Genomic DNA, 25,389 nt, shown 5'->3' with positions numbered 1-25,389 from the left:
GTGGCCTAGTGGGTATTTGTGTATGATGTATGGTGTGGTAATGTGTGTGTTGCTGCCGATGCCGCTGCTATTGTGGTTAGTTAAAGGAACTGGCCGATATCCCTTTAACTTGTCAAGTTTACTCACATACTTTGCAGGACCAATTTCATCAATGCAGTCATCAATGAGAGGCAATGGATGTGCATCTGGGACAGTTACAGCATTCACCTTCCGGAACTCAGTGCAGAACCTTGGGCTTCCATCAGACTTGGTTTCTCGAAGACAAGAGGAACTCCAGGAACAGTTAGCTCTAGAGCTACACGTGACTGTTATCTTTACAGCTACATGTGACTGTTAGCTTTAGAGCTACACGTGACTGTTAGCTTTAGAGCTACATGTCATTCAGACAGACAGACTGATAGATAGTTTCTATCTTTGGCAGGGCTACCACAGCACCATCTAGTGGCGGCTGTCAAAGATATACTCAGGTTTTTTGTGATAATATATATGAACGATATTATATTCCTTATAGTTAGAGATGTTATAAAGTTTTGTGTTGTGTTATAAGTTAGAATGAGAAAGTTAGAATGAGCTCGGAAACAACCGTTTCCTGAAAATAATAACAATACATTTCAAACATCAAACTGTTTTTATTTTAGTCTATGATCTCCCACAGAAAACCGCATTTTATTTTGGAAATAACCGGACATGAGTTTCTCTGCCGGGTCAGAGTCGTGTCTGGGCTCAAGATGGCGGCGCCGGACGAGTTGTTTTGTTGGGAAGGAGACTGGGGGTTACCGTCCGTCAGCAGCGACTGTCTGGTGGTTCTGGTGAGTGTGTCACCGAACTGAACCGAACTGAGCCGAACGGAACCGAACTGAATGAAACCGAACTGAACCGAACTGAAGTAGATACACACTGAGACACGCAAACTGTGACAGACACTGACACACACATACACACACTGATCCACGCACACACACACACTCTGACAAACGCAGAATGACACTGATAAATATTGATATTGATAAAATAAAAACGGGCTGAGAGGTCATGATTTACAGCTGCTGACTCATGATTGGTCGAAGGGTATATAGGGCGGGATCTTGATACCACGGCTCCACCCCACAATCACTGCTGCACAGACCGTAAATTACCACAAGATGGCAGCGTTGGTATCTGAGATATATTAGCGTCATTGTGTTCTTCGTTATTTTCAGTAACAGAACAGTAGATCAGTAATTTGATTATTGATCAGTTCGGCTGTGAAGCCTTGTGCTGCCTGCAGGTGAAATAATGTTATTGAGTTAGCGCCTCCTTGTGGCGGTGGCCTGGTTCTGGCCTCAGTGCTCATACTGTTAAACTGTGGAGGACAGAGCGGACATGTTTGTCTCTTCCGTTTGTTTTTCCTCTCCAAGCTTTAGCTTGTGACCTGAGCTAACATGTCTTCTGTGTGGCTGCAGTTCTTCATACGACCACCAGATAGCACCTCGTTAAACTGATACTGAATGATGTGGACTGTATATATAGATGATCAGTGACCGTGTATAAAGACCATCAGTGACTATATAAAGACCATTAGTGATTGTGTATAAAGACCATCAGTGACTGTATATAAAGACCATTAGTGACTGTGTATAAACACCATCAGTAACTGTATATAAAGACCATCAGTGACTGTATATAAAGACCATCAGTGACTGTATATAAAGATGATCAGTGACTGTATATAAAGACCATCAGTGACTGTATATAAAGACGATCAGTGACTGTATATAAAGACGATGAATGACTATAAAGACCATCAGTGACTGTATATAAAGATGATCAGTGACTGTATATAAAGACCATCAGTGACTGTATATAAAGACCATCAGTGACTGTATATAACTATATAGCACTACAGTATGTATAGAACTCTGACTGTAAAACTATTAACTGTAGTGAAATGGTTGACTCATTTCCCAGAGTGCTCTGAGGCATACAGTGTTTCCATGGCGGTGCTGCCTGCAGACCACACTGAGGGCACCAGGCTCCAGTGACTGATTAAACCTGACTGAAACATGTTTGTGTTGGACTGAGATCTGAGAGCGGAGCAGCAGTGCAGTCTGGGTAATGACGGCTCTCCTGTGAAAAACACAGATCTGACGCAGCCGCAGGTTTTTCCGAGTCTGTGGAGGAACGTGACCGTGCTGCTGATCAGCAACTGGTCTTTGTATCACACCACATCTGGTTTTTACAGCTCAACATTACGGTTCTTCCAGACGGCTGCTCTGTGAACGTGAAGATTACATAAATGACACATATTCACAAATGTACGTTTATGACTCATGTAGGATGCATGCAGCATAACCTCATTGAGACGGTCCTCACCGCATTTGCAATAAATTCATAATGTCACTAGCAAATACTCAGAATTAAATTTAAAGACAAAGGAGACTGGTCATAAACAACAACACCACCAAAGAGGTAGTTTCTAACAATGCTAAAGATTTTATCGTCATTTGTGTTTCTTCTCTCTCATGTCGTTTATTTGGAGGTAAGTCATCATCCTTTAACCTCTCAGTTTTCAAACTATTCATGTCGACAGTGTTGGCATCGTCACTTTTATTCATTTAATCATTCTAATGTTCAAAACTTTTTATTCAAATTTTTAACAACCTGTTTGAATTAATAGCACATAGAAATGTCTGAAGTAGTTTACCTCGTATTTCCAGCAGATGGCGCTCACTAGTGAAAACGTTTAAACAAATTTTGTGTCAAATTCAGTCAAACTTGATTTTTGGAATAAGTGACTGTCTGGCTTTTCAAAATAAGAGCCCTCTGTTAGACTCTACATTTAAACAGGTGTTTTATGGCATTAATGATTAGTTGACACAGCTGAACAGAGCGTGTGAGAGGAGGCGGGGCTTCAGGTGTGTGAACAGGTGAAGTGAAAGTGGCCTCAACATAATTAGCGACTGTTCTGGGTCCTGAGACACGATGATGAGACGTCTGCTGCTCTGCCGGCCGTTGAACTCTCAGTCTGACTGTTATTAGAGACGCTGACAGCTGCTGTGTCAGCTTGTTCATGTTACACAACACGTTCCTGTGGCAACCACCGTGTTTGTTGAGGATGTCGGTGCAGATGCAGGATAACACCTCACTTCCTGTTGAATTAATTTTTAGTGTCTGTTCACACGTAGCTGTCGTTCTTCGTGTAGTGAAACTTGCAGATGTGGAAAGACATCGTCTGGTCCACAGGACGACACCTTTCACACCTGCTCGGCTCAATGTTAACCTGATGTTGACGTTTGAACAAAAACTGAAACGTTACTGTGACGCAGGACATTTGTGAGAAAGACCTTAGAGAGACACAAGGGCGGAACAACAGTGACAAAAGTCGTACTTGTAGAATGTGTTTTTGTACTTGTAAAATAATGTTTGTTGGCTTGATGGGATATATTTGTTTGTACTTGCAGTAAATACATTTTTGTACTTGTGGGATTTATTTATTTGTACTTGTAAGAAATGTGGAAGGCTGTTTGTATCTGAAGCATCACTTATTAGAAATATGTAGTGTTTGTTCGTCATGTGTGTTTTGTATTTGCAAACCACACAGTTGTTTACAGCGTGTACGTCACTGTCCTTCAGACTCTAATAAAGAGTATAGTCGATCGTCTTTATATACAGTCGCTGATCGTCTTTATATACAGTCGCTGATCGTCTTTATATACAGTCACTGATCATCTTTATATACAGTCACTGATGGTCTTTATATACAGTCGCTGATCGTCTTTATATACAGTCGCTGATCGTCTTTATATACAGTCACTGATCATCTTTATATACAGTCACTGATGGTCTTTATATACAGTCACTGATCATCTTTATATACAGTCGCTGATCATCTTTATATACAGTCACTGATCGTCTTTATATACAGTCACTGATCATCTTTATATACAGTCACTGATCCTCTTTATATACAGTCACTGATGCTCTTTATATACAGTCACTGATGGTCTTTATATACAGTCACTGATGGTCTTTATATACAGTCACTGATCCTCTTTATATACAGTCACTGATGGTCTTTATATACAGTCACTGATCATCTTTATATACAGTCACTGATCCTCTTTATATACAGTCACTGAAGGTCTTTATATACAGTCACTGATCATCTTTATATACAGTCACTGATCATCTTTATATACAGTCACTGATCGTCTTTATATACAGTCACTGATCATCTTTATATACAGTCACTGATCATCTTTATATACAGTCACTGATCATCTTTATATACGTTTTGAGATGTTTCAGCAAGTGCTGGAGACGTAACACAGAGATAAAACAGAGGAAACTCTGGACTCAGACTGAAGCATAGTGTTGTTTTCTGTCATCAAGTGTGTGTGGGTTATTTTGTGCGAGGATTTTGTGTTTGTTGTGTAATGTTTTGCAATGTTTTGTGTCTGCAGGCCTACGCTCAGTTCGCAGGAGCTCCCCTCAAACTTAGGAAGATGTCCAACCCCTGGCGGAGTCCCGGCGGTGAGTTCGATCTCCGCTCACACGTTCAGGATCAATTTCCCCTAATTCTCTCAGTCACATGTCGACTCTGCTCCCTCAGGTTCACTTCCTGCTCTGAGGACCAATCAAAAAGAAAGTCTGTCCAGACCCTCTGAAATCATCATACACCTGAGGAAACAGGTAAACTTGTAATATTCTGAGCATTGCTAGAAGAGAGCCTGTGACCCAAGCATTTCTTTGCCAGCGACTGCTAAATGTAATTGTTGTGCATATGACAATAAACTCTTGAGTCTTGAATCTTGAAACACCTGCACATTTGTCAGGGCTTGATTCCACAGTGATGATGACATTAAGAAAATGAATTTAAGCTTGTTGAAGATACAGATGGACACCCCTGCTCACTATGGTTGGTTCCTCAGAGGAACAGAGTGGTGGAGAAAGAGTGTGATCTAAAAGTCATTGTGAGTTTATCTCAGGTCTGAAAACAGCTTCTGTTCTCCTTAGTCAGAGGTGTGTGTGTGTGTGTGTGTGTGTGTGTGTGTGTGTGTGTGTGTGTGTGTGTGTGTGTGTGTGTGTGTGTGTGTGTGTGTGTGTGTGTGTGTGTGTGTCAGTCAACTGGAAAAACTCATTAACCAACAGGAGGCACATTCCATCAGAGCTTTTTTTTAAAAAGCTGAACCTTCAATAACTCAACATGAGTCTTTGTGTCTTTATCCTCATGTGTCTGTTATAATATCCACTGTCCTGATGGATTTAAGGTTCAGGTCACAGGTAAAGATTAAACCAGTGGTTCTTACATCACCACTTCATTGTGTTAATGGTTTTTAGTCAGAGAAAAGTCCAGAAACTGAAAATACAATTGTTTTTCTATTTGATTTAATATCAATTGAGTTCCGGATATTTCATTGTACAATACCATTTTACTTGGATATGAAAGAAATTGTCAGAAGGAAATCTGTAAACTGAACAAGGAAACCTCTAACTTGGTGCGTTATTAAATATATGAACACTATGTTACCAGCCTGATAAACATGGGATGATAATAATTGTATTAGGTTAGTGTTCCTGTACTTGTTCCTTTGTGAGGAGCATTTTAAGCATAGACCCAAAGAGTGAGGACATTTGATTTGGTCCTCACTTCTTCAATCGGCTGTTGGAGGGATAAGAGTTGGTGTTGGGGGTTAGGGGTTAAGGAATGTATTATGCCAATGAGTGTCCTCAATAAGTACAAACGTGTGAGTGTAAACACCGTCTCCAGAAGGTGTGAAATGAGAGAAGCGACTTGCTTACTCGCTAATTGGCTAAAATGTTGCTGCCGTTCTTATGTAAAATAGGTTCACTCATGGGAAAAGGCAAATATTAAAAGATTCATTCCTCCTTTTTATTAATTGAAATCGGATCGTTTAAATGAAGACCGATTTTAATCAGAGAATCGATCGATTTTTTAACTTAGCGCTATTGAACGACATTTCACAGTGAAACAGGAATTTGTTGTATTTTGAGGAAACACGGAAACATTTGTCAACCGTCACTGTGAAGTCGATTTGTGAGCTTCTGTTTTGAAGCCTCAGTTTTTTGAAACCACAAGTAACCATATTTGGAGGAGTAGGGGGTGGAGCCTTACTGATGTGTATGTGTGAAGCTGCGGCAGCTTTAAACGTTCAGTGTGTAGGATTTAGTGACACCTAGTGGTGAAGTGTCATGTGGCAGCTGAATACCCCTCACCTCACCCCCCCTCCTTAATACTTAAATAAAAAGTGTATGTAAATAAAGAGTATTTATATATAAATTATTTAAATATAAAGTGCCCATTCTAGTAAAGAAAACAACAATTTGTACAATTTAGATGAAACACCAGTGAAAACATCACTAGGATTATTGTATATTCAATTTCTAACGATAGATCCTTTCACCTAAATCTTACACACTGGACTTTTAATTTAACATTTATTTTATGTGTTAAATTTTTATTTTTGTTTGAAAAAACTATTTTAATTTTTTTCTGATGGATGAATCATTCTCATGAAACAATTATCAGTTAGTTTTTCCAGCTCACGTGTAGATGATGAATTTATTTATATTTACTTCAACCGACCTGGGTGGTTTTTTTCGGTAAGCAACCTAAAGGACAGAACGTGTGTGTTCATGTGTGTACTGCTGAGAGTCGACGTCCTGTTTCCAAATCAGTCGTGTGGACGTAAGCGGTCCACTCTGTGACTGCTCTTTGTTCCGATGATCTGAGCCAACTGCTGGAGCTGCAGCTGGAACACATTACCCAGTATGCTGGCTGCGGTAGGTTGGTGAGAAACCACAGCGAGAGAAGAGCTGCTGAAGAAGCTAGGAGCAGAAAACCTGCGGCTTCACGCTCAGCTGCACATTATATTTTATTCACTTCAGTCACATGTCGTTTTTCCTCTTCATGTTTCCTCCTCACACGTCACATGTTAATCCTCTGTTTCTTACTCTTCACTTTTATTCTAGACATAAAGATGAACCATATATAAAGACAATGCTTCTCCTCTTCCTCACAATATCTGTGGTATTGAGGTCCCGCCCATACACGCTCTTGTGATAACATCTTTGACAAACATTTATTTAACGTGATTTGTGACTTTCAGAAATTTAACGCAGACTTCGATCTGTCGGCGAAGGAAGGTGCTGACAGTCTGGCGTTCATCTCTCTGATGGAGGAGAAGCTGACGCCTGCTCTGGTGAGATGCTCGTCTGGTGTTCGGATCTAAAACACTCGTCCTGTCTTTAATCCAAATCCTTTTATTTTATTCTTTTGTAGATTTACACGTTCTGGGTCGAACCAAAGAACTACGTGGATGTGACTCGCCGCTGGTACGCAGAGCACATGCCTTTCCCTCTGAACTTCTTCCTGCCCGGACAGATGCAGCGGCAGCAGTTGGAGAAACTGCGACTGCTGCGAGGAGAAGAGATCCTGGAGGCCGGAGAGGAGCTGGAGAAGGAGGTGAGGACGATTCTCACCTGAAACTAAACTCTACTGCCGTGAGACACGAGCTGCAGTGAATCGCTCACTGAATCACTGAGCCGGCGTTTGGCCGCAGTGACATACAACACGACCTGATGGTTTCCATGTGTTTCCAGGCTGATCCTTCAAGTGGTCGGAACATTTACAGGCAAAGGAAAAAACTCCTCAGTGGTTCTCTCTGTTGGAAAACTGCTCGTATGGAACAAAGCTTCCACTTTGGAAAAGGGTCAAAGGTCAGGGAGCGTTAAAGGGAAGGTCATTAAAGTCGACAGTTTGTAAATCATTTAAACATCTTGACGTGATTCTGTTCAGGAAACTAAAGCAGCTTCTCAACAACCATAAACGTGACGAAGTATGAAGAAAACATTTAGTCTGAAGAATGTCCGACCTCCAAGAATCAGTAAAACATTTGTTTAGTTTTTTAAACAGTGTTTATTGAGTTTTTCATTTTTACAAGGAAGAACCCCATACAACAGAAAAAACAACAAAATAAAAAACCAAAGGAAAGTATGCATGTATATTTATATTTACAAATTCCCTGATATAATTCTGTGGCACACTTAAAATTGCATAAACCGCAACATTCAGCACACCACACCGAAGAGCAAATACACACTATATATATTTATATGTATATACACATACAGATATATATACACACAAAGTAATAATAATGAATAAATAAACAAATAAAAAATATATTATATTAAAAGAATTAAAAACAAATTTTAAAAAGGGGGAAAAGAAAAGGGTGGGTACAGTAAGAGCATTTTCTGTTCCTCATCCGACGGGCGCAGGTTTATAAAACATCATTTTTAACTGTCGTCGTTCTAAACTCTAAAAAGGGAGAATAACTAGAAGAACAGCCTAATTACACAGCATCTATGTAGGAGCTATTTCAATAGTTTGATAAATTATGATTATTAGGGTTCGAGGCCTAAAGGGCCAGAATGCTAACAATATTAAATACAAGCAAAATAATATATTTATCAATTTGAAATAAAACATTAATATAAACTAGAAAATTCCTCCTGCCGAGACATTTTGAATGTGTGCCTAGTGCTGGCTGCCGGCTCAAGAGAGACATTTATAAAAGCTGCATGTTTACAACATGATCCAGGTTGGTGAGAGAGAGACTTTGCCAATTTGAGAGAGAGAGAGAGAGAGATCCAAACTCTTGGGAGCCGATCCAAACAGCCAGCAAAACAACAAACAAAAATAGTAACGAACGCAAAGGCTAAAGATAAATCCAACTGGCTACTGGCCTGTATGGCTGTCTACAGACTGCCATGTGGCCGCTCAGTAGTCATCCTCAATACCTCTTCGCCTTCTGAAAACAAATCAAGCTGCTGCTGGAATCGCAACATCTAAGACATCAAAGGAATCTTTCCTGGCTAAACACACTCGAAAAGATAAACGTACGGTCTAGCGAAGCCCTGGAACAACGTGCGAATATTCGCACGTTGTTCCAGTGCGTTTGTTCCCTAACACGTTTTTTTAAAATGTGTTTCATCAGATAAATAAAACAAATCAAAATGGCCGCCCTGCAGTTGTTCTCAATGGCTGGTTCTCATATTTTCTTCCTGTCGGTTGTTTTTCAGTTGTATCGTGATGCTACAGAATGTATGAACCTGCTGTCCCAACGACTCGGCTCACACAAGTTCTTCTTCGGAGACTCGTAAGTTGTTCTGGTGTCTTACTCTTTGTAACCAGCAGGGCGGCGCCACCTTAGCCGCTAACATTAAAGGAGATGGAATGTTTTTCAGTGTTTGTTTCCTGTGGTGTTTTAAATAGTTAAAGGTCTGGAAAGTTTATGGAGGAAACTTCCTCATCATCATGATGTCACATTTTGTGACTAGCAATTGTGTAGGTGCTAAGCTAGCTGCTGTTTATTATGCATATATATAAAATTGACTACACATACGAAAAGCGGCTGACCAATCACAACAGAGTTGAGCAGCTGACCAATCAAAGCAGACAGGAGCTAAAACCAGGTGTTAGAGAGCTGCAGCGATGAACAGTCTGAGAAACAGGATTCTGAACATTAGAGCATGAAAACATTTTCACAATGATCAACATGACTTGAGGGAAAGACGACAGGACGTCCGATTCTCAGCGAGTGAACGACTCATCAGAGCTGACTAGACGTTTATATTTGTTTTAGATTCTGTGAATAAACAGATTTAACTCTGTAGTTGTTATTCAGCGCTTAGTCTATTATCAGACGACAGTTTAAAGTTTTTCTCAGTATCTACACGTTAAATGTGCTGCGTGTCGTCTGCAGGCCGTCGTCTCTGGATGCCTACGTGTTCGGTCACTTGGCGCCGGTCCTGAAATCCAAACTGCCCAATGGGAAACTGCAGCAGCATCTGAAGTCACTGGACAACCTGAGCAGCTTTTGCACCAACATCCTGCTGCTCTACTTTCCCCGAGATGACCGAGGTGAGTGTGACCAGGCTCCCGGTGTCCCTTTCACAATAAAATGCTGCTTTTGTCAACTGAAGCCACGTTAACAGAAATGACATCACTGATGTCTTAGGACAGATGTTTGTGTGCTCCCAGATGTTTCACACAGCTGACGTCCTCAATGTTACATTTTAGAGAGCTCCAATCAGAAGATGGCGTCTCAGCCCGAAGGTGGAGACTTCGACCACGTCCCCAACAAGCGGAGGAAGCAGTTCCTGTCGGCTCTGGTGGCTCTGGGCGCCATGCTGAGCTACGCCCTCCTGACCGGCATGGTGTCCATCCAACACGTCCAGCAGGAGGCGCTGGAGGAGCCGCCGGACCTGCAGACCATCGGGTCCCAAGGCCGCGAGGAGGAAGGAGACGGGTGATGAAGGACGGAGGTTGAGATCAAGATGTTTGACAGGAGACAGATCCTCATCCTGGACGAATGTAAATTAATTAACGATGATTCTGTGATTCTTAAAGAAACAGTCACTTGGGTCATTTTCTCTTTTTAACTGTTACATTTTTTAATTTGATCCAAAACACGATCGACTTTTTGTTTAGATAAAAACATTTTTTTTGATCCCGTCAACGATGAAACTCACTGGTTTTTTTTCTCATTTTCTTCCTTTAACAGAATAAAAATATGAAACAATAAATTTGTTCATAAAATAAAACGTTTCTTCAGCTTTATCATCTGATAGTGAGCTGAATCGTTTTCATCGCGTCACATAAGGATCCACGATGAGGAGGAGATGAAGAAGATGAGGCTCGACAACGTGTTAGTGAAGTAGTTAAAAACATTTCCAATCTTTTTGAAGATGGTCACCATGAAGGAAGCTGCTTTACCTGATTTGATGATCCGGGCTCCATGTCAGAACATTGTGCAGATTCTACAGAAGGCTCTACAGCAGGGGTCGGCAACCTTTTTGACAAAATGTGCCAATGTGAAATCTTCTTGTTAATTAGTGTGCCATAAACATTTTTTATGTTAAGTTTTATTATTGAACCACATTAATATTTCCAACAGACATGTCATTTTATTCCATCCATATTGGCTATATATAGAACAACACTTTAAAGAAACATGTTTATCTCATTATGATGCAATAATAAGTCTTTCATTAACCAACCACACTCATATTCAGAAAGCTTGCTTCAGTCGCATGGTTTTTGGCAAAGAGAGTTGGCTTCTCATACCTGGACACTGCACGTGATGGATTCTCCCTTGTCTCCCTGATCTTTGAAACTTCTTTCGTGCCATGTTTCAAAGTGGCGCTGGACGTTCTGCACACAACACTTTGAAAACATAACGTGCACACAGCACGGTCCTTATGAAACACAAAGCCACAGTCTTCTGCCCACGAGGGCGGAAAGTTGTAGCTAGCGGGCATGACATCACCAGTACACCTGAGCGGCTGCACCTCACTGAGATTCATGTGGGGAACTGGGAGGCTGCTTCTTCTTCTTCGTATTATTTAATGGCGATTGGCATCGAGCCTATGGCGCATTACTGGCACCTAGTGGCTGGGAGGTGTTAACATCAGTCAAGCTAAATAATACAGGCTGCATGACGTCAAAACCTTTGAACATTTCTTTAATAAGAAATCGCATGTGTGCCAATGATTATGGCGCCGCGTGCCAATGATGGCATGCGTGCCTTAGGTTGCTGACCCCTGCTCTACAGGTTCTTTACGAGGTTCCAGAGGTTCATTAGAAGGTTGTCATGGTGACTGAGGAGGTTCTTCAGGTTCTATTAGAATTTTATTGGATTTTTCAGAGGCTCTAATGAGTCAGACTTAGTGTTGACAGGGTTCTAGAGGTTCTTGAGAAGGTTCAGGTGGTAGGTGGAGGTTTCTAGAATCTCCTGAAGGACAAGAACCTTGAACAGTTCATACCCATCCTTCAGGAGGGTTCTACTGGTCCTTCAGTGGATGTTAGGGTTCTTAGTGACGTGTTCTCCAGCTGCATCAACACTGACTGATGGAACATGGCTCATGAGTGAAAATGTTCTGAAGATTTTCAATTTTATTTGTATAGCATCAAATCATAATATACATTATCATAAGGCTTTTTACATAGAAGGTCACACATTCATATGTCAGACAAACACTGTCACACACAGACACACACACCTTCCCTGACTGGGTCTTGGCCCCGGAGACGTTCAGCTGCACATGACGCCATCACACAGGAATGTGTGTGTGTGTGTGTGTGTGTGTGTGTGTGCGCGCGCGTGCGTGACTACCGCCCCCCTCAGGGTTTAATTAAATAACTGTTGAGTTCTCAGAGCCCCCCACCCCCCACCTGCTATTAAATGCAGGTTTCCACGGCAACGCTCCAGAATGAGAAACAAACAGTGAAGTGTGAGTCGACACAGGAAACTACAGCAGAGTTTAAACTGCGCACGCACACACACACACTCATTGTGCTTATTTCAGACCACATACAACAATAAAACCTATGTGTGTAAATAAACTGACATTTACTAAGTCTCTTAATAACAGAATTCTTTGCTTTGATTTCATTTTTCACTCTGAAACTTATGAAGCTGAAAGAAACAAAAACATTTATACATACATATTTATACCTATTTAAACATGTTTTTTCAAACATAGTAAAAATAATGACTTTGTTTGTTTTTGATAGTTAGATTTTATTTGTGCAGTTGAACTCAATCAAACATTTTAGGGAAAATAACCGAATGAAAAGTCTCATGTTCCCTCTCGTGTGGGTGGGGCGCCTCTGGTGGGTCGCAGCAGGACTGATCACAGGTCAGAGACTCTGACCCTTCAGCTCTCTGACTTCAAAATAAAATCTTCAAAAAATGTTTAAAGTATTAAAAATAATAAAATAAAATAATTGACGTAATTACAGTGACACCATATTGACGTCACAGTAAACAGCTTTCCTATCATTCATCTTGTGTGTGTGCGTTTACTTTCAGTCGCGCGCTCTATGCTAATAACTCCACGCGCACGAGCCCTGTGGAGGAGAGTTGAGCGCGCGCCAGCGGCAGCAGTAGTTTGTGTCTTGTGAACTCGCACGTTACTCGGTCCTCAGTCCCCGGACTCAGCTGCCGCTCGGTCGACTCGTCTCCGGTTGTTCTCCGGTTCGGCAGCTGAACTTTTCTCCGGTTGTTCTCCGGTTCGGCTGCTGAACTTTTCTCCGGTTCTGCTGAACTCGTCTCCGGTTGTTCTCCGCTCCTGCTGCTGAACTTATCTCCGGTTCTGCTGAGCTCGTCTCCGGTTCTCCGGTTCCTCTCGTCATGCTTCCGGTGCTTCTGTCCCTCTTGTGTGTCCCTCTCGCCTCTGGAGTTCTGGACTCACCGGACGTTCAAGGTACTGACACCGAACCCTAACTACGTTACAAAGTAACGAAGTACGTGGAGAAGTATTCCGTACTCGAGTACAAACAACAGGTCCCTTATGTGAGAACTTAATTTTGAAACGATCAGTGATCGATCATCGAAGGATCGATGAATGGATTTGATTGACAGCCGAGGCGCGGGAAACATCTGTTTTGATTTTAGTATTGGGACAGCTGCTCTGACGTCACAGCTGACCTATGGTTCTAATCTTGAATATGATTGGTCCTTGTGTTGTGACGTTTGACCTGCAGCTTCGCCGTCATCCATCATCAATAACATAATTGATCTGTGATCAGTTCAGCTGCTGCAGGTCAGAGGTCGTCCTGTTTTTCTTACCTGTAACCATAGCAACAATGAGTAGACAAAAATGGTCTGTGTCGTTGAACATCAGCGAGTAGAGTGACAATGATTCGTCGATAGATTAATTTAAAAAACAAAAACAGCTGCTCATCACATGACTTCTCTCCCCTCAGTGATCGACGTGTTGGGTCTTCAGGACTCGAGACAAAGCGCGGCCGCCGTTGAGAAGCTGTCGGCCGCGCTGAGCACGCTCAGTGACGTGTACGTGGTCTCGACGTTGCGGCTGCCGGCGAAGCTGGGCGGAGTCCTGCTGGGTCTCTACAGCAAACAGGACAACAGGAAGTACCTGGAGCTCGCCGTCATGGGAAAAATCAATAAAGGTCATTCAAAATGTTTTTATTCAAATGTCTCCAAAGAGACAAAACACTTCAGTGTGCATGACAACAGTGAAGAGGATAGACACAGTTAGGAAGGAAGGAAGGAAGGCAGGAAAAGCAAAGGAGGGGGGAATGAAAGAAAGAAAGGAGGTAGGAAGGGTCCTTCAATAACACGTGTTTTCTGATTGGTCAGAACTCCTCCGTCGTCACTCTTCTTCTCCTCCCATAGTCCTGGTTCGTTACGTCCGAGCCGATGGGAAGCTCCACACGGTCAACCTGCAGAACGCCAACCTGGCCGACGGGCGGACTCACTCCATCATCCTGAGGCTCGGAGGTCTTCACCGCGACAACATGAACATGGAGCTGTACGTCAACTGCCGATTAGCCGATTCCAGCCAGGGTCTACCGCCATTGGTCCCTCTGCCCAGGGAGGCGGAGTGGGTGGAGATAAGACACGGACAGAAGGCGTACGCCCGACTACAGGTCAGAGACGTGGGTTCTGTCAGGAGTAGATTTAGCCAACAATAATAATTAACAACAATCTATACAAATCAATGATGATTTACAATCAATGATAATTGATTGACTTTTAAAAGTCATCGCTGAAACAGCTCTTTCTCTCAGGGTGCAGTGGAGTCCCTCAGACTGGCTCTAGGAGGCAGTGTTGCTAAAGCTGGAGCTCTGACTGACTGTCCGTTCCAGGGAGACGGCTCCGCCTACAACTCAGGTGAATTCACCTTTAGCCCCTCCCACTCATTAACAAGACTGAGGCAGTCGTTTTGTATATAAAGACCATCAGTGACTGTATATAAAGATGATCAGTGACTGTATATAAAGATGATCAGTGACTGTATATAAAGACCATCAGTGACTGTATATAAAGACCATCAGTGACTGTATATAAAGACCATCAGTGACTGTATATAAAGATGATCAGTGACTGTATATAAAGAGGATCAGTGACTGTATATAAAGACCATCAGTGACTGTATATAAAGATGATCAGTGACTGTATATAAAGACCATCAGTGGCTGTATATAAAGACCATCAGTGACTGTATATAAAGATGATCAGTGACTGTATATAAAGACCATCAGTGACTGTATATAAAGAGGATCAGTGACTGTATATAAAGACCATCAGTGACTGTATATAAAGAGGATCAGTGACTGTATAAAGAGGATCAGTGACTGTATATAAAGATGATCAGTGACTATATAAAGATGATCAGTGACTGTATATAAAGAGGATCAGTGACTGTATATAAAGACCATCAGTGACTGTATATAAAGATGATCAGTGACTGTATATAAAGACCATCAGTGACTGTATATAAAGACGATCAGTGACTGTATATAAAGACCATCAGTGACTGTATATAAAGATGATCAGTGACTGTATATAAAGACCATCAGTGACTGTATATAAAGACCATCAGTGACTGTATATAAAGATGATCAGTGACTGTATATAAAGACCATCAGTGACTGTATATAAAGACGATCAGTGACTGTATATAAAGACCATCAGTGACTGTATATAAAGATGATCAGTGACTGTATATAAAGATGATCAGTGACTGTATATAAAGACCATCAGTGACTGTATATAAAGACCATCAGTGACTGTATATAAAGATGATCAGTGACTGTATATAAAGACCATCAGTGACTGTATATAAAGACCATCAGTGACTGTATATAAAGACCATCAGTGACTGTATATAAAGACCATCAGTGACTGTATATAAAGATGATCAGTGACTGTATATAAAGACCATCAGTGACTGTATATAAAGACCATCAGTGACTGTATATAAAGACGATCAGTGACTGTATATAAAGACCATCAGTGACTGTATATAAAGACCATCAGTGACTGTATATAAAGATGATCAGTGACTGTATATAAAGTGGAGCCATGGTATTGAGGCCCCGCCCCCTAACACCCACCCAACGAATCAGGAGTCAGTCCAACCTGTCAGTCATGATGTCTTCTTGTTGTCTTCCAGTGGTCGGGGACATGAACTCCATCCTGGGTGAGTTTAATCAATAATTTAAATAATTTTTTTATTAATCAAAACGGATCAATTTCATGTTGCTTTGATGATGTCATCCCTCAGGTGAACACACCAAGGCTCTGATTGGTCAGCTCATCATCTTCAACCAGATCCTTGGAGAGTTGAGACAGGACATCAGAGAACAGGTGAGACAAACTTGACAGGTGAGACAGACAGGACATTAGAGGACAAATGAGACAGACAGGACATCAGAGAACAGGTGAGACAGACATTACATCAGAGGATAGGTGAGACATCAGTAGTGTGGACATACCTGTAGAGTTGATGTCTCATGGTCTCGTCCTCAGGTGAAGGAGATGTCTCTGATCAGAAACACCATCCTGGAATGTCAGGTTTGTGGTGAGTCTCTGATGCCCTGATGGACATGGACCATGTGGACGACTGAGTACCTGATTGAAGACAGTCTCTCTCTCTGCAGGTTTCCATGAGCCTCGCTCTCGTTGTTCTCCTAACCCGTGTTATAAAGGCGTCTCCTGTGTGGACAGTCTTGATTACCCAGGATACACCTGTGGACCCTGTAAGCCAGGAATGAGAGGCAACGGGACTCACTGTCAGGACATCGACGAGGTAACGAGACAAGAGTCGACACAAACACAACAACAACAACAAGATAAGCATTAACACAGAGGACGTGTCCTTGTGTGATCACTTTAGGTCTTTTCATGTTTGGACGTAAAATATTTGTTATAGTTGTTAATGTCTCTGTCTGTAATTTACTGCTCCTCTGTGTCTCTATCATTCATCACTGAACCATCTCCTCTACTTACATTCACTTAATATCCATCGTAACCTTTCCCTCACGATCATACAGAAGCTACGTAATTTGTTAATCAACCTTTGTGATGAATTTGTACAAACCTGATGACTGTAATATTATTATCATTATTATTATAACCCCGCCCCTCAGTGCGAGCTGAAGCCATGTTTCTCTCCTGACGCCTGCGTCAACACAATCAGGGGGTTCAGCTGTCAGCCCTGTCCTCCTGGACTGTGGGGGGCGCCACTGGTTGGTACTGGACTGGACTACGCCAAGACACACAAACAGGTGAGAAACACACAAAGACACACACAAACTGATGAGGGACATGATGATGATGCAATGTGTGTGTGTGTGTCCTCAGGAGTGTGTAGACATTGATGAGTGTGTCGACCTCCCTGAAGCCTGCGTCTCGAACTCTGTCTGCATCAACACTGTGGTGAGCTTTCTTCTTCTTCTCTGACACAGTCTGATCAGTAGTCAGTCGCTGCCCCCTGGTGGACAGAGGATCAAACCTCTTTACTTTCTCAGGGTTCATACAAGTGTGGCGGCTGTAGACCTGGTTTCCTTGGCAACCAGACGTCAGGTTGCTTCCCCAGGAATTCCTGCGCTGCGTTGAACTTTAACCCCTGTGACACCAACGCCCACTGCACCATGGAGAGGAACGGGGAGGTTTCATGCAGGGTGAGGTTGCTGCCCGGCTCAGAGGCTCAGTCAGTCTGATCCCAAAGCCATGGTTTCATTAACTCCTGACGTGTGTGTGTGTGTCTGCAGTGTAATGTGGGATGGGCAGGTAACGGGAACACGTGCGGCGTGGACACGGACATTGACGGGTATCCTGACCGCTCTCTTCCCTGCATGGACAACAACAAACACTGTAAAAAGGTGAGACTCACAGAGGAGACGAGTGACGGACGCCAGTGACCCGTGACATCACATTCTGTTTCTGTCCCTGTCCCCAAGGACAACTGTGTGTTCACGCCCAACTCTGGTCAGGAGGACGCCGACAACGACGGGATCGGTGATCAGTGTGACGAAGACGCAGACGGAGATGGCATCAAGAACGTGGAGGTGAGCCAGAAGACGCCCTCAAAAACCAAATGTGCCCACAGAGTGTGTTGTAGATACCATGTGGTCACATGTCCTCTGTCCCTCAGGATAACTGCCGATTGGTTCCTAACAAAGACCAGCAGAACTCAGACAGTGACTCGTTTGGAGACGCTTGCGACAACTGTCCCAATGTCCCCAACGGCGACCAGAAGGACACCGACAGCAACGGACAGGGAGATGCCTGCGACCAGGACATCGACGGAGATGGTGAGAGGAAAGCACATTATGTCCAGGTTGATCTGTGTGAGACACTGAAGGAGACACACTGGGCAGAGTGAGACGTCTCAGCTGTGTGTGTGTGTGTGTGTGTGTGTGTGTGTGTGTGTGTGTGTGTGTGTGTGTGTGTGTGTGTGTGTGTGTGTGTGTGTGTGTGTGTGTGTGTGTGTGTGTGTGTGTGTGTGTGTTGTGTCTGTGTCTGTGCAGGGATTCCCAACGTTCTTGATAACTGTCCGAAGGTGCCAAACCCAATGCAGACGGACAGAGACAGAGACGGCGTGGGAGATGCCTGCGACAGTTGTCCCGAGCTCAGTAACCCCATGCAGGTTCCCCTCTACACTGACATCACATGACCTCAGAGGTCGACCACAGGGCTTTAATACTTTTATTTTTTTCTGACAGAATAGTTGTAAAAAGAGTGATAATGTAATGCAGCAGCGTAACATAAATATAATAATAAATAATAACACTCTGTAAACCTCAGGGATAATCTGTGCTGCCCAGCGAGGCACTGTACGCCTGATGAAGCACATCATCCTGCGCACTCTTCAGTGTGCCAGGTTGGATAGGCTGATACAGGTTGCTTATAATGATGTCTGGCATTGAACATATTCATTTTGAAGTGGCTCTCACTGCAGCAGTGCTGCAGCATCTTGGACCAACTGGAGGCTTTTCACAGACTTACTGGGACGTCCTGATAATAAAGACTCACACTGATCCAGTCTAGAGCGAACAAATGGACGAGTTTCTCAGCTTCCTTCTGAGACAGGATGTTCCTAATGTTCATAATACTGTGCAGGTGGAAGAAAGCTGTCCTAGAGACTTGTTTTATATGTGGGTCACATGTCCTGGTCCTAACTCAGGTTCCTCACAGTGGAGCTGGGGGCCAAACTAACACCAAGGGGACTATCTGGTCACAGTGTTTCTCTCAGATGTTTAGGGACCATTACAATGAGCTCAGTCTGAATTTAGAAGTAAGAAGTTCTGGGTCATCCAGACCTTGATGTTCTTCAGACGTTCCTGAAGTTGGACTAACTGATAGATTCATCAGGCTTCATATATGTACAGCTGGGTGTCGTCTGCGTAACAGTGGAAGTGTACGAGGTGCTTTCTGATGATGTTGCCTAAAGGGAGCAGAGCATCGGTCCAAGGACAGAACCCTGTGGAACTCCATGACTAACTTGTGTGTGCATGGAGGAGTCAGTGTTCACATGAACAAACTGAAATCTGTGTGATAAATATGATTTAAACCAGTCTGATGTTCCTTTGATCCCGACATGTTGCTCCAGTCTCTGTCACAGAATCTTATGATCTGTGGGGTCAGATGCTGCACTAAGATCCAACAGGACCAGTAAGAGACAAGTCCATTATCTGAGGACATGAAAAGGTCGTTAGTAACTGTTAACAGCTGTTTCTGTGTTAGAGCGGTCGTCCTCTAACCAGAAGGTCGGCTGTTCGATCCTAGGCTTCAACATTCGAATGCCAAAGTGTTCTTGGGCAAGATACTGAACCCCAAAGTTCCCCTTCTCATGGAGAAAAGTGCTGCACAGAGATGCACTGTATGAATGTAAAATACTTTGAGTGGTTACCAAGACTAGAAAAGGTCTATATTAATAAGTAATCACATAGCTGGTTAGCAACAGCTTTTGCTAGGATTTTGGAAATCTATATGTACATATATATATGTATTTGTGTGCGGGTTGCCATTAAATGCAGTTCAGTCCGGTCCAGAGTCAGTGAACGCAGCATGCTCACTACATATGTCATATATGATAATATATACACAGACACACTCATAAACAAAGGTCAGAGGTCACAGTCTGTCTTTATCTCTTTGTCAGACGGACATCGACAACGACCTGGTTGGAGACGTTTGTGACACGAACCAGGACACGTACGTCTCACTAACCCCGCCCACATCTGTCTATACCACAAACTGTAAATAAAGATGGACGACAAGATGACATCAATTAAGAACAGCAGCATTTGTATATGAGATACTTGGCTTCATTTCTGGAGAAAATGGAGTCCATCATCTTCCATCTTTGTTTAAAGCCTTTGTCTGAAGTTTGACTGAAGCTAAACTGAACTCGTCTATTAAACGTGTTTCACTTCAGGGACGGAGACGGTCTCCAGGACAGCAGAGACAACTGTCCCGACATTCCTAACAGCTCCCAGCTTGACTCTGATAACGACGGCCTTGGAGATGACTGCGACCATGACGACGACAACGACGGTGTCCTTGACGACCACGACAACTGCCGACTCATCGTCAACCCCAACCAGAAAGACTCTGACGGTAGCAATCTGTCTGTTTCTCTCACCTGTCTCTCTCTGTCTCTCTCGCTCTCTCTCTCTCTGACCTGTTTGTCTGTCCTCAGCAAACGGCGTCGGAGACGTCTGTGAGAATGACTTTGACAACGACGCCGTGGTGGATTTGATCGACGTGTGTCCAGAGAGTGCTGAGGTCACACTGACTGACTTCAGGGCCTATCAGACTGTCATCCTGGACCCAGAGGGTGACGCCCAGATCGACCCCAACTGGGTGGTTCTGAATCAGGTGACCTTTGACCTCACGTCACTCTTTTATTTGCAGATTCATCAAATGTGTTTTCATGTTTTTATATTTGGTTGATTCTTTAGTGAATTCTGTCTGGTTACCACGGTCAACATATCACAGCAGTTTTGTGATGAGCTGATGGTGGAGCTGTTTAGTTCAGGACAGTGTGAACAGGAAGGATCTTCCTCATTGTGTTTACCTCCTCTCTCTCTCCAGGGGATGGAGATTGTCCAGACGATGAACAGTGACCCCGGTCTCGCCGTGGGTACGTGTTTCCACCTGAACCTTTATTACATCACCGCTCACCTGTCCTCAGTCTTTGTCCCAGTGTAGACCATCCGCTCCCCGATTGTCCGCAGGATACACAGCGTTCAACGGCGTCGACTTTGAGGGAACATTTCACGTCAACACGGTGACAGACGACGACTACGCCGGCTTCATCTTTGGTTACCAGGACTCGTCAAGTTTCTATGTGGTGATGTGGAAGCAGACGGAGCAGACGTACTGGCAGCCTGTCCCCTTCAGAGCCATGGCCCAGCCCGCTCTGCAGCTCAAGGTGTTACTCTACTGTCCAATCAGAGGAGTTACAGCTCTCCTCCGCCCTTGTTAATCAGACCTGCAGTATGTTGTTGATGAGTGCAACTGAGTCATCAGGACGAGTGTGAATCGATTCATGATTCTCACTCGTCACACTGTTCCCGTGTCTGCCCTGCAGGCGGTAAAGTCTGGAACTGGACCCGGTGAGTTTCTGAGGAACGCTCTGTGGCACACCGGAGACACACCTGGAGAGGTGAAGCTGCTCTGGAAGGACCCGAGAAACATTGGCTGGAAGGACAAGACGTCGTACCGCTGGCAGCTGAGCCACCGGCCGCAGGTCGGATACATGAGGTGAGACCTTGAACCAGGTCTACAGGTGTGTTGGATTCTGACTGTCAAAATGATCAATCACATTTTATTTGTCTCAGATTCACAAATCCCAGTTTGTCTCATTGATGTTAACAAGGATCAACTTCCTCTGTTCTTAACTCAACAAGAGTCAAATAGAAACTTAGTGATCAGTGAATAAAGCTCAGTCCCATGTGAGGATCCTCTCCCAGGACACAAGTCCAACAGATGCTGATGGAACTGAACACATCAACACAACAACAGGATTCACTACATGAGAAGAACCAGTTTGTAACTTCATGTTTAAAGTGTTTCTACAGAATGTGTGATGGAGATGAAGGAGCGGACACATCAGACCCATGTGAGGAGACATGTTGTGTCTTGTTGTGATCATAGTCCACCATTAGCAGACACCATCAGGATCCACCATCATGTTTCACCATGTGGCTGCAGCAGTGATCCTGAATCTACACACAATAAAGCAGAAGGACTGCAGGGATGAGGTTTTTATGTCCTTGAGACGTGATTGGAGTTTAGTTATTTGATTACATTGTTCAGGTTAGGGTTAGTATAACTGGGCGTCATCTGCATAGCAGTGGAAATTTACAGAGTGTGTCCTGATAATGTTTCCTAGTGGAAGCTTATATAATGAGAATAAAATTGGGCCGAGCACTGAGCCCTGTGGAACACCGTGGTTAACTCTGGTGCGCACAGATGACTCATCATTTATCGATCTGAAAAATAGGATTTAAACCAGTTGAGGGCGGTTCCTTTAATGCTAATGAACTGTTCTAGTCTCTGTAATAAAATGTGATGGTCAATAGTGTTGAATGCTGCACTGAGATCTAACAGGACGAGGACAGACACAAACATCTGAAGCTACTAGAAGCTCATTAGTGACTTTAACCAGGACTGTCTCCGTGCTGTGATTGGCTCGAAACCCCGACTGAAAGTCTTCACATTACTTTCCTGGAGAAACTCTCACAGCTGATTGGCTACAACCTTCTCAGGATTTTAGACAGGAAGGGGAGGTTGGATATCGGTCTGTTTATCGTTTTTTGAGGAGTAGTGTACTCTGGTGTACTCTGTAGTATTACTCAAGTACTACAGTGTACTATAATACTATCTGTCGCTCTCTTTTCCTACACAACTTAATTTCTGCCCTTTCTAATTTCTACTCTAAACATCTCCGGGGCCCCCAACACTCAATTGACACAATTGAGACAGAAGATGTAAACAGACAATACAGTTTCGTGCAGTTATAATGACAGTTATAATAAAGTTCCCTTTTTTAAACAGAAAGACTCATCCGGAGAAAAGATGTTTTCAGTTCATACAGAGGAAACATTTAATAAAGATATCCTGGATCTGTTGAACTCGCCAGACATCTGGTTTTCCAGTAATGTGATTGGTCATTAGTTGAGCTGTTGATGCTCAGGTCAGTGTCAGTTACCATGGTGATCTACCAGTTAGTTAAACCTGAGTTACCATGGTAACCACCGTGTTTGTTTTCTATCCGGTGTGTCTCTGTGTCAGGGTGAAGCTGTTTGAAGGGACATCTATGGTGGCGGACTCTGGCGTCGTGATCGACACCACGATGAGAGGAGGCAGACTCGGCGTCTTCTGCTTCTCCCAGGAAAACATCATCTGGTCCAACCTGCGCTACAGATGCAACGGTACGACCTCTGACCCTGAACACGCCCCGAGAGGTTCATGTGTCAGAGGCATCTTTACTCTGACGTGTTGTTGTGATTGTGTGACTTATTGTGTTGTTATGATTATTTTGTGTTGTTGTCGTTTCAGACACGGTGCCTGAAGACTTCAAGTCTCATCGTAAACAAGTTCTGATGCACATTCATGTCTGAGAGCAGCAGACGGACTGAAACACACACAGACACACACACACACACACACACACACGGACCCTGAGCTTCTCTGAATCCACTTTAACTGTAGTTTGTTTGAGTCTGTGTGTGTGTGTGTGTGTGGCGTCATGTAAAAAGTATACGTCTGTTTCAAATGATGTAAACGTTGCTTTCTTCTTCGTGTGCTATGGTCAACTTTCCTTAACTGTGGCTACACTGCCCCCCATGGTTTCCAGTGTCACTCTCTTTTTCCACTGTGTCGTCCCGATCTGTAAACTTCATAAGACGTGAACAAATACAGACGAAATGAACGCAGAGTACGAACCGAAGGTGTCTCATGCCGATACTTGTTGGGATGAGGGGGAGGGGCAGGTGTTCGGGCGCTACAGCCCTCTAAACAGGGATTTTTTAGACCCACACATCAAGCCGAGGGCTGTGAGAATTTCCCAGAATCTCTTGCGAATCCCCGGCAAGCTGGGAGAGACCCACAAATGTAGTATTTTCTCAATTAATTAAAAAATGACGAAAATAATTGTAATATCTTAGTTCAATATCATTTCAATTTATTATGGTCTTTTTTTTCACAACAACCTTTAAAAAATCGCTACAGTTACACCTGCCGAAGCATCGGCACCTCGCTCCTCGCCGCAGCAACCTGATTGGCTCAGGATAAGAACCTTTACCAAGAAACCACCTGATGTCTTTTGTGTTTTTTCCAACCGTCCAATCAGTATCTTCCTGTTTTGATCAGCTGATCAATAATAAACTGACATCACACACACAAAAAAAAATGTCTGTGTATTTTAATATGCAATCTTGACTTGAATACAAATTTAACTAATATACTGACAAATGTTGCTTCTCAGTTCTGGTGACACCTAGTGGCTAGAGTCTGTCACAACATCTCATTCTTATGAACATGAATGCTTGAAGGAATTTAAATTTGGTTCAAATGTTTAGTTTGACTGACGAATGACATGATTAGATTTGGGTGATCAAGGTTAAAGATCAGAGGTCACAGTGATATGAAGTTCTCTAGATTTTCTCACTAGAAGAAAGTCTCTTAAGCTGCTTCAGACTGAGCTCCTCAGTTCTCTGGATCTTCTCTGGAGGATCAGACTCAGTTTGTCTTCCTCCTCCTGAGCTCCTGTATAAAGTCTAGATCCAGGAGCAGTGTGAACACAGCAGAGGATCCTCCACTGATTCACTGAGTGGGGGTGGGGAGGGAGCTTCTAACACGGGACACAAACATGAAGAAACTAAAACAAACCTCTGGTGAAGAAGTGCTGACACACGAAGAAGACACAGACGAAGATGTGAAGAGAGTTTGTGGTGATCAGAGCTGACGACGTGTCAAGTGATGTAAACATGATCACATGACCTCTGCAGCAGAGGTCACACGTCACTTCCTGTCTGGAGACAATTTTTCTGGATTTACCGTCGAGTCATGTTTGGTCGTGACCTCTCGGCCAAGTTCAAGAAACAAACACATTTTAGTCGTTAAGCATCAGTGTTGATTCAGAAATGTTCTTGAAACATATTCGCTGTCGCACTGTGGTCATGTTTCCTCAAGGAGGCGATGTTTGCACCTCTGTTGGTGAACATCTGAGATCCAATGTGTTATATACTTCTACTTTGATAACTTTCACTAAATGTCCAAATCAAAAGTAATTTTTTAAAGTTTAAGTCTCTGAGTGAACATGTTGCTGCTTTTTGATTGTCGTCGTGGAGACAGATCCTCATCTGACATGACGACACATTAGACCTGCGACCAGGAAAAGCCTGGAAATATTTCCTCAAACTTTTTCCTGGAACCCTTTTCCTGGAACATTTTTGTGTAATATTTCCTGGAACCTTTTCCTGGAACTTTTTTGTGTAATATTTCCTGGAACCTTTTCCTGGAACTTTTTCCTGGAATATTTCGTAACAGTAAG

At 43.2% G+C, this 25,389-nt stretch overlaps 2 protein-coding genes across 4 annotated transcripts; both read left to right on the top strand.

The window, feature by feature from the left end:
• Positions 1-664: 664 nt before the first annotated feature.
• LOC118113776 (metaxin-1) lies at positions 665-10,381 on the top strand. Of its 2 annotated transcripts, none has more exons than XM_035163758.1 (8): positions 665-809; positions 4,443-4,512; positions 4,592-4,671; positions 7,110-7,202; positions 7,283-7,465; positions 9,088-9,164; positions 9,771-9,928; positions 10,088-10,381. In XM_035163758.1, exons 1-8 carry the CDS (start codon positions 729-731, stop codon positions 10,318-10,320), a joined length of 975 nt encoding a protein of 324 aa, XP_035019649.1. In that variant the 5' UTR covers positions 665-728; the 3' UTR covers positions 10,321-10,381. The 2 variants fall into 2 exon arrangements, with proteins under 2 accessions (XP_035019649.1, XP_035019650.1); XM_035163759.2 differs by having other exon boundaries at positions 703-886.
• Positions 10,382-12,918: 2,537 nt separating this feature from the next.
• thbs3a (thrombospondin 3a) lies at positions 12,919-24,246 on the top strand. 2 transcript variants are annotated; one of them, XM_035164030.2, is made up of 23 exons: positions 12,919-13,275; positions 13,778-13,984; positions 14,175-14,464; positions 14,606-14,708; positions 15,994-16,020; positions 16,105-16,187; positions 16,350-16,401; positions 16,481-16,629; positions 16,970-17,107; positions 17,184-17,258; positions 17,351-17,503; positions 17,594-17,704; positions 17,783-17,890; positions 17,977-18,136; positions 18,353-18,471; positions 19,987-20,039; positions 20,263-20,444; positions 20,527-20,705; positions 20,922-20,970; positions 21,065-21,261; positions 21,421-21,593; positions 23,127-23,266; positions 23,394-24,246. In XM_035164030.2, the coding sequence occupies exons 1-23, from the start codon at positions 13,203-13,205 to the stop codon at positions 23,453-23,455; spliced, it is 2,883 nt and encodes a 960-aa protein (XP_035019921.1). In that variant the 5' UTR covers positions 12,919-13,202; the 3' UTR covers positions 23,456-24,246. The 2 variants fall into 2 exon arrangements, with proteins under 2 accessions (XP_035019921.1, XP_035019922.1); XM_035164031.2 differs by having other exon boundaries at positions 12,920-13,275; positions 14,211-14,464.
• Positions 24,247-25,389: the final 1,143 nt, after the last annotated feature.

This window comes from Hippoglossus stenolepis, chromosome 8 (assembly GCF_022539355.2).
Source record: "Hippoglossus stenolepis isolate QCI-W04-F060 chromosome 8, HSTE1.2, whole genome shotgun sequence".
Lineage (NCBI taxonomy): Eukaryota > Metazoa > Chordata > Actinopteri > Pleuronectiformes > Pleuronectidae > Hippoglossus > Hippoglossus stenolepis.
This window is presented reverse-complemented; position numbering and strand designations above follow the sequence as displayed.

Bases quoted from the DNA above. Each gene is read 5' to 3' on its own strand.
- thbs3a (XM_035164030.2), top strand. From the start codon at position 13,203: ATGCTTCCGGTGCTTCTGTCCCTCTTGTGTGTCCCTCTCGCCTCTGGA. The intron at 16,188-16,349 runs GTGAGACAAACT...TCTCGTCCTCAG, and splicing joins GACAGGACATCAGAGAACAG to GTGAAGGAGATGTCTCTGAT. The intron at 20,445-20,526 runs GTAGCAATCTGT...GTCTGTCCTCAG, and splicing joins CAACCAGAAAGACTCTGACG to CAAACGGCGTCGGAGACGTC.
- LOC118113776 (XM_035163758.1), top strand. From the start codon at position 729: ATGGCGGCGCCGGACGAGTTGTTTTGTTGGGAAGGAGACTGGGGGTTA. The intron at 7,203-7,282 runs GTGAGATGCTCG...ATTCTTTTGTAG, and splicing joins AGAAGCTGACGCCTGCTCTG to ATTTACACGTTCTGGGTCGA. The intron at 9,165-9,770 runs GTAAGTTGTTCT...TGTCGTCTGCAG, and splicing joins AAGTTCTTCTTCGGAGACTC to GCCGTCGTCTCTGGATGCCT.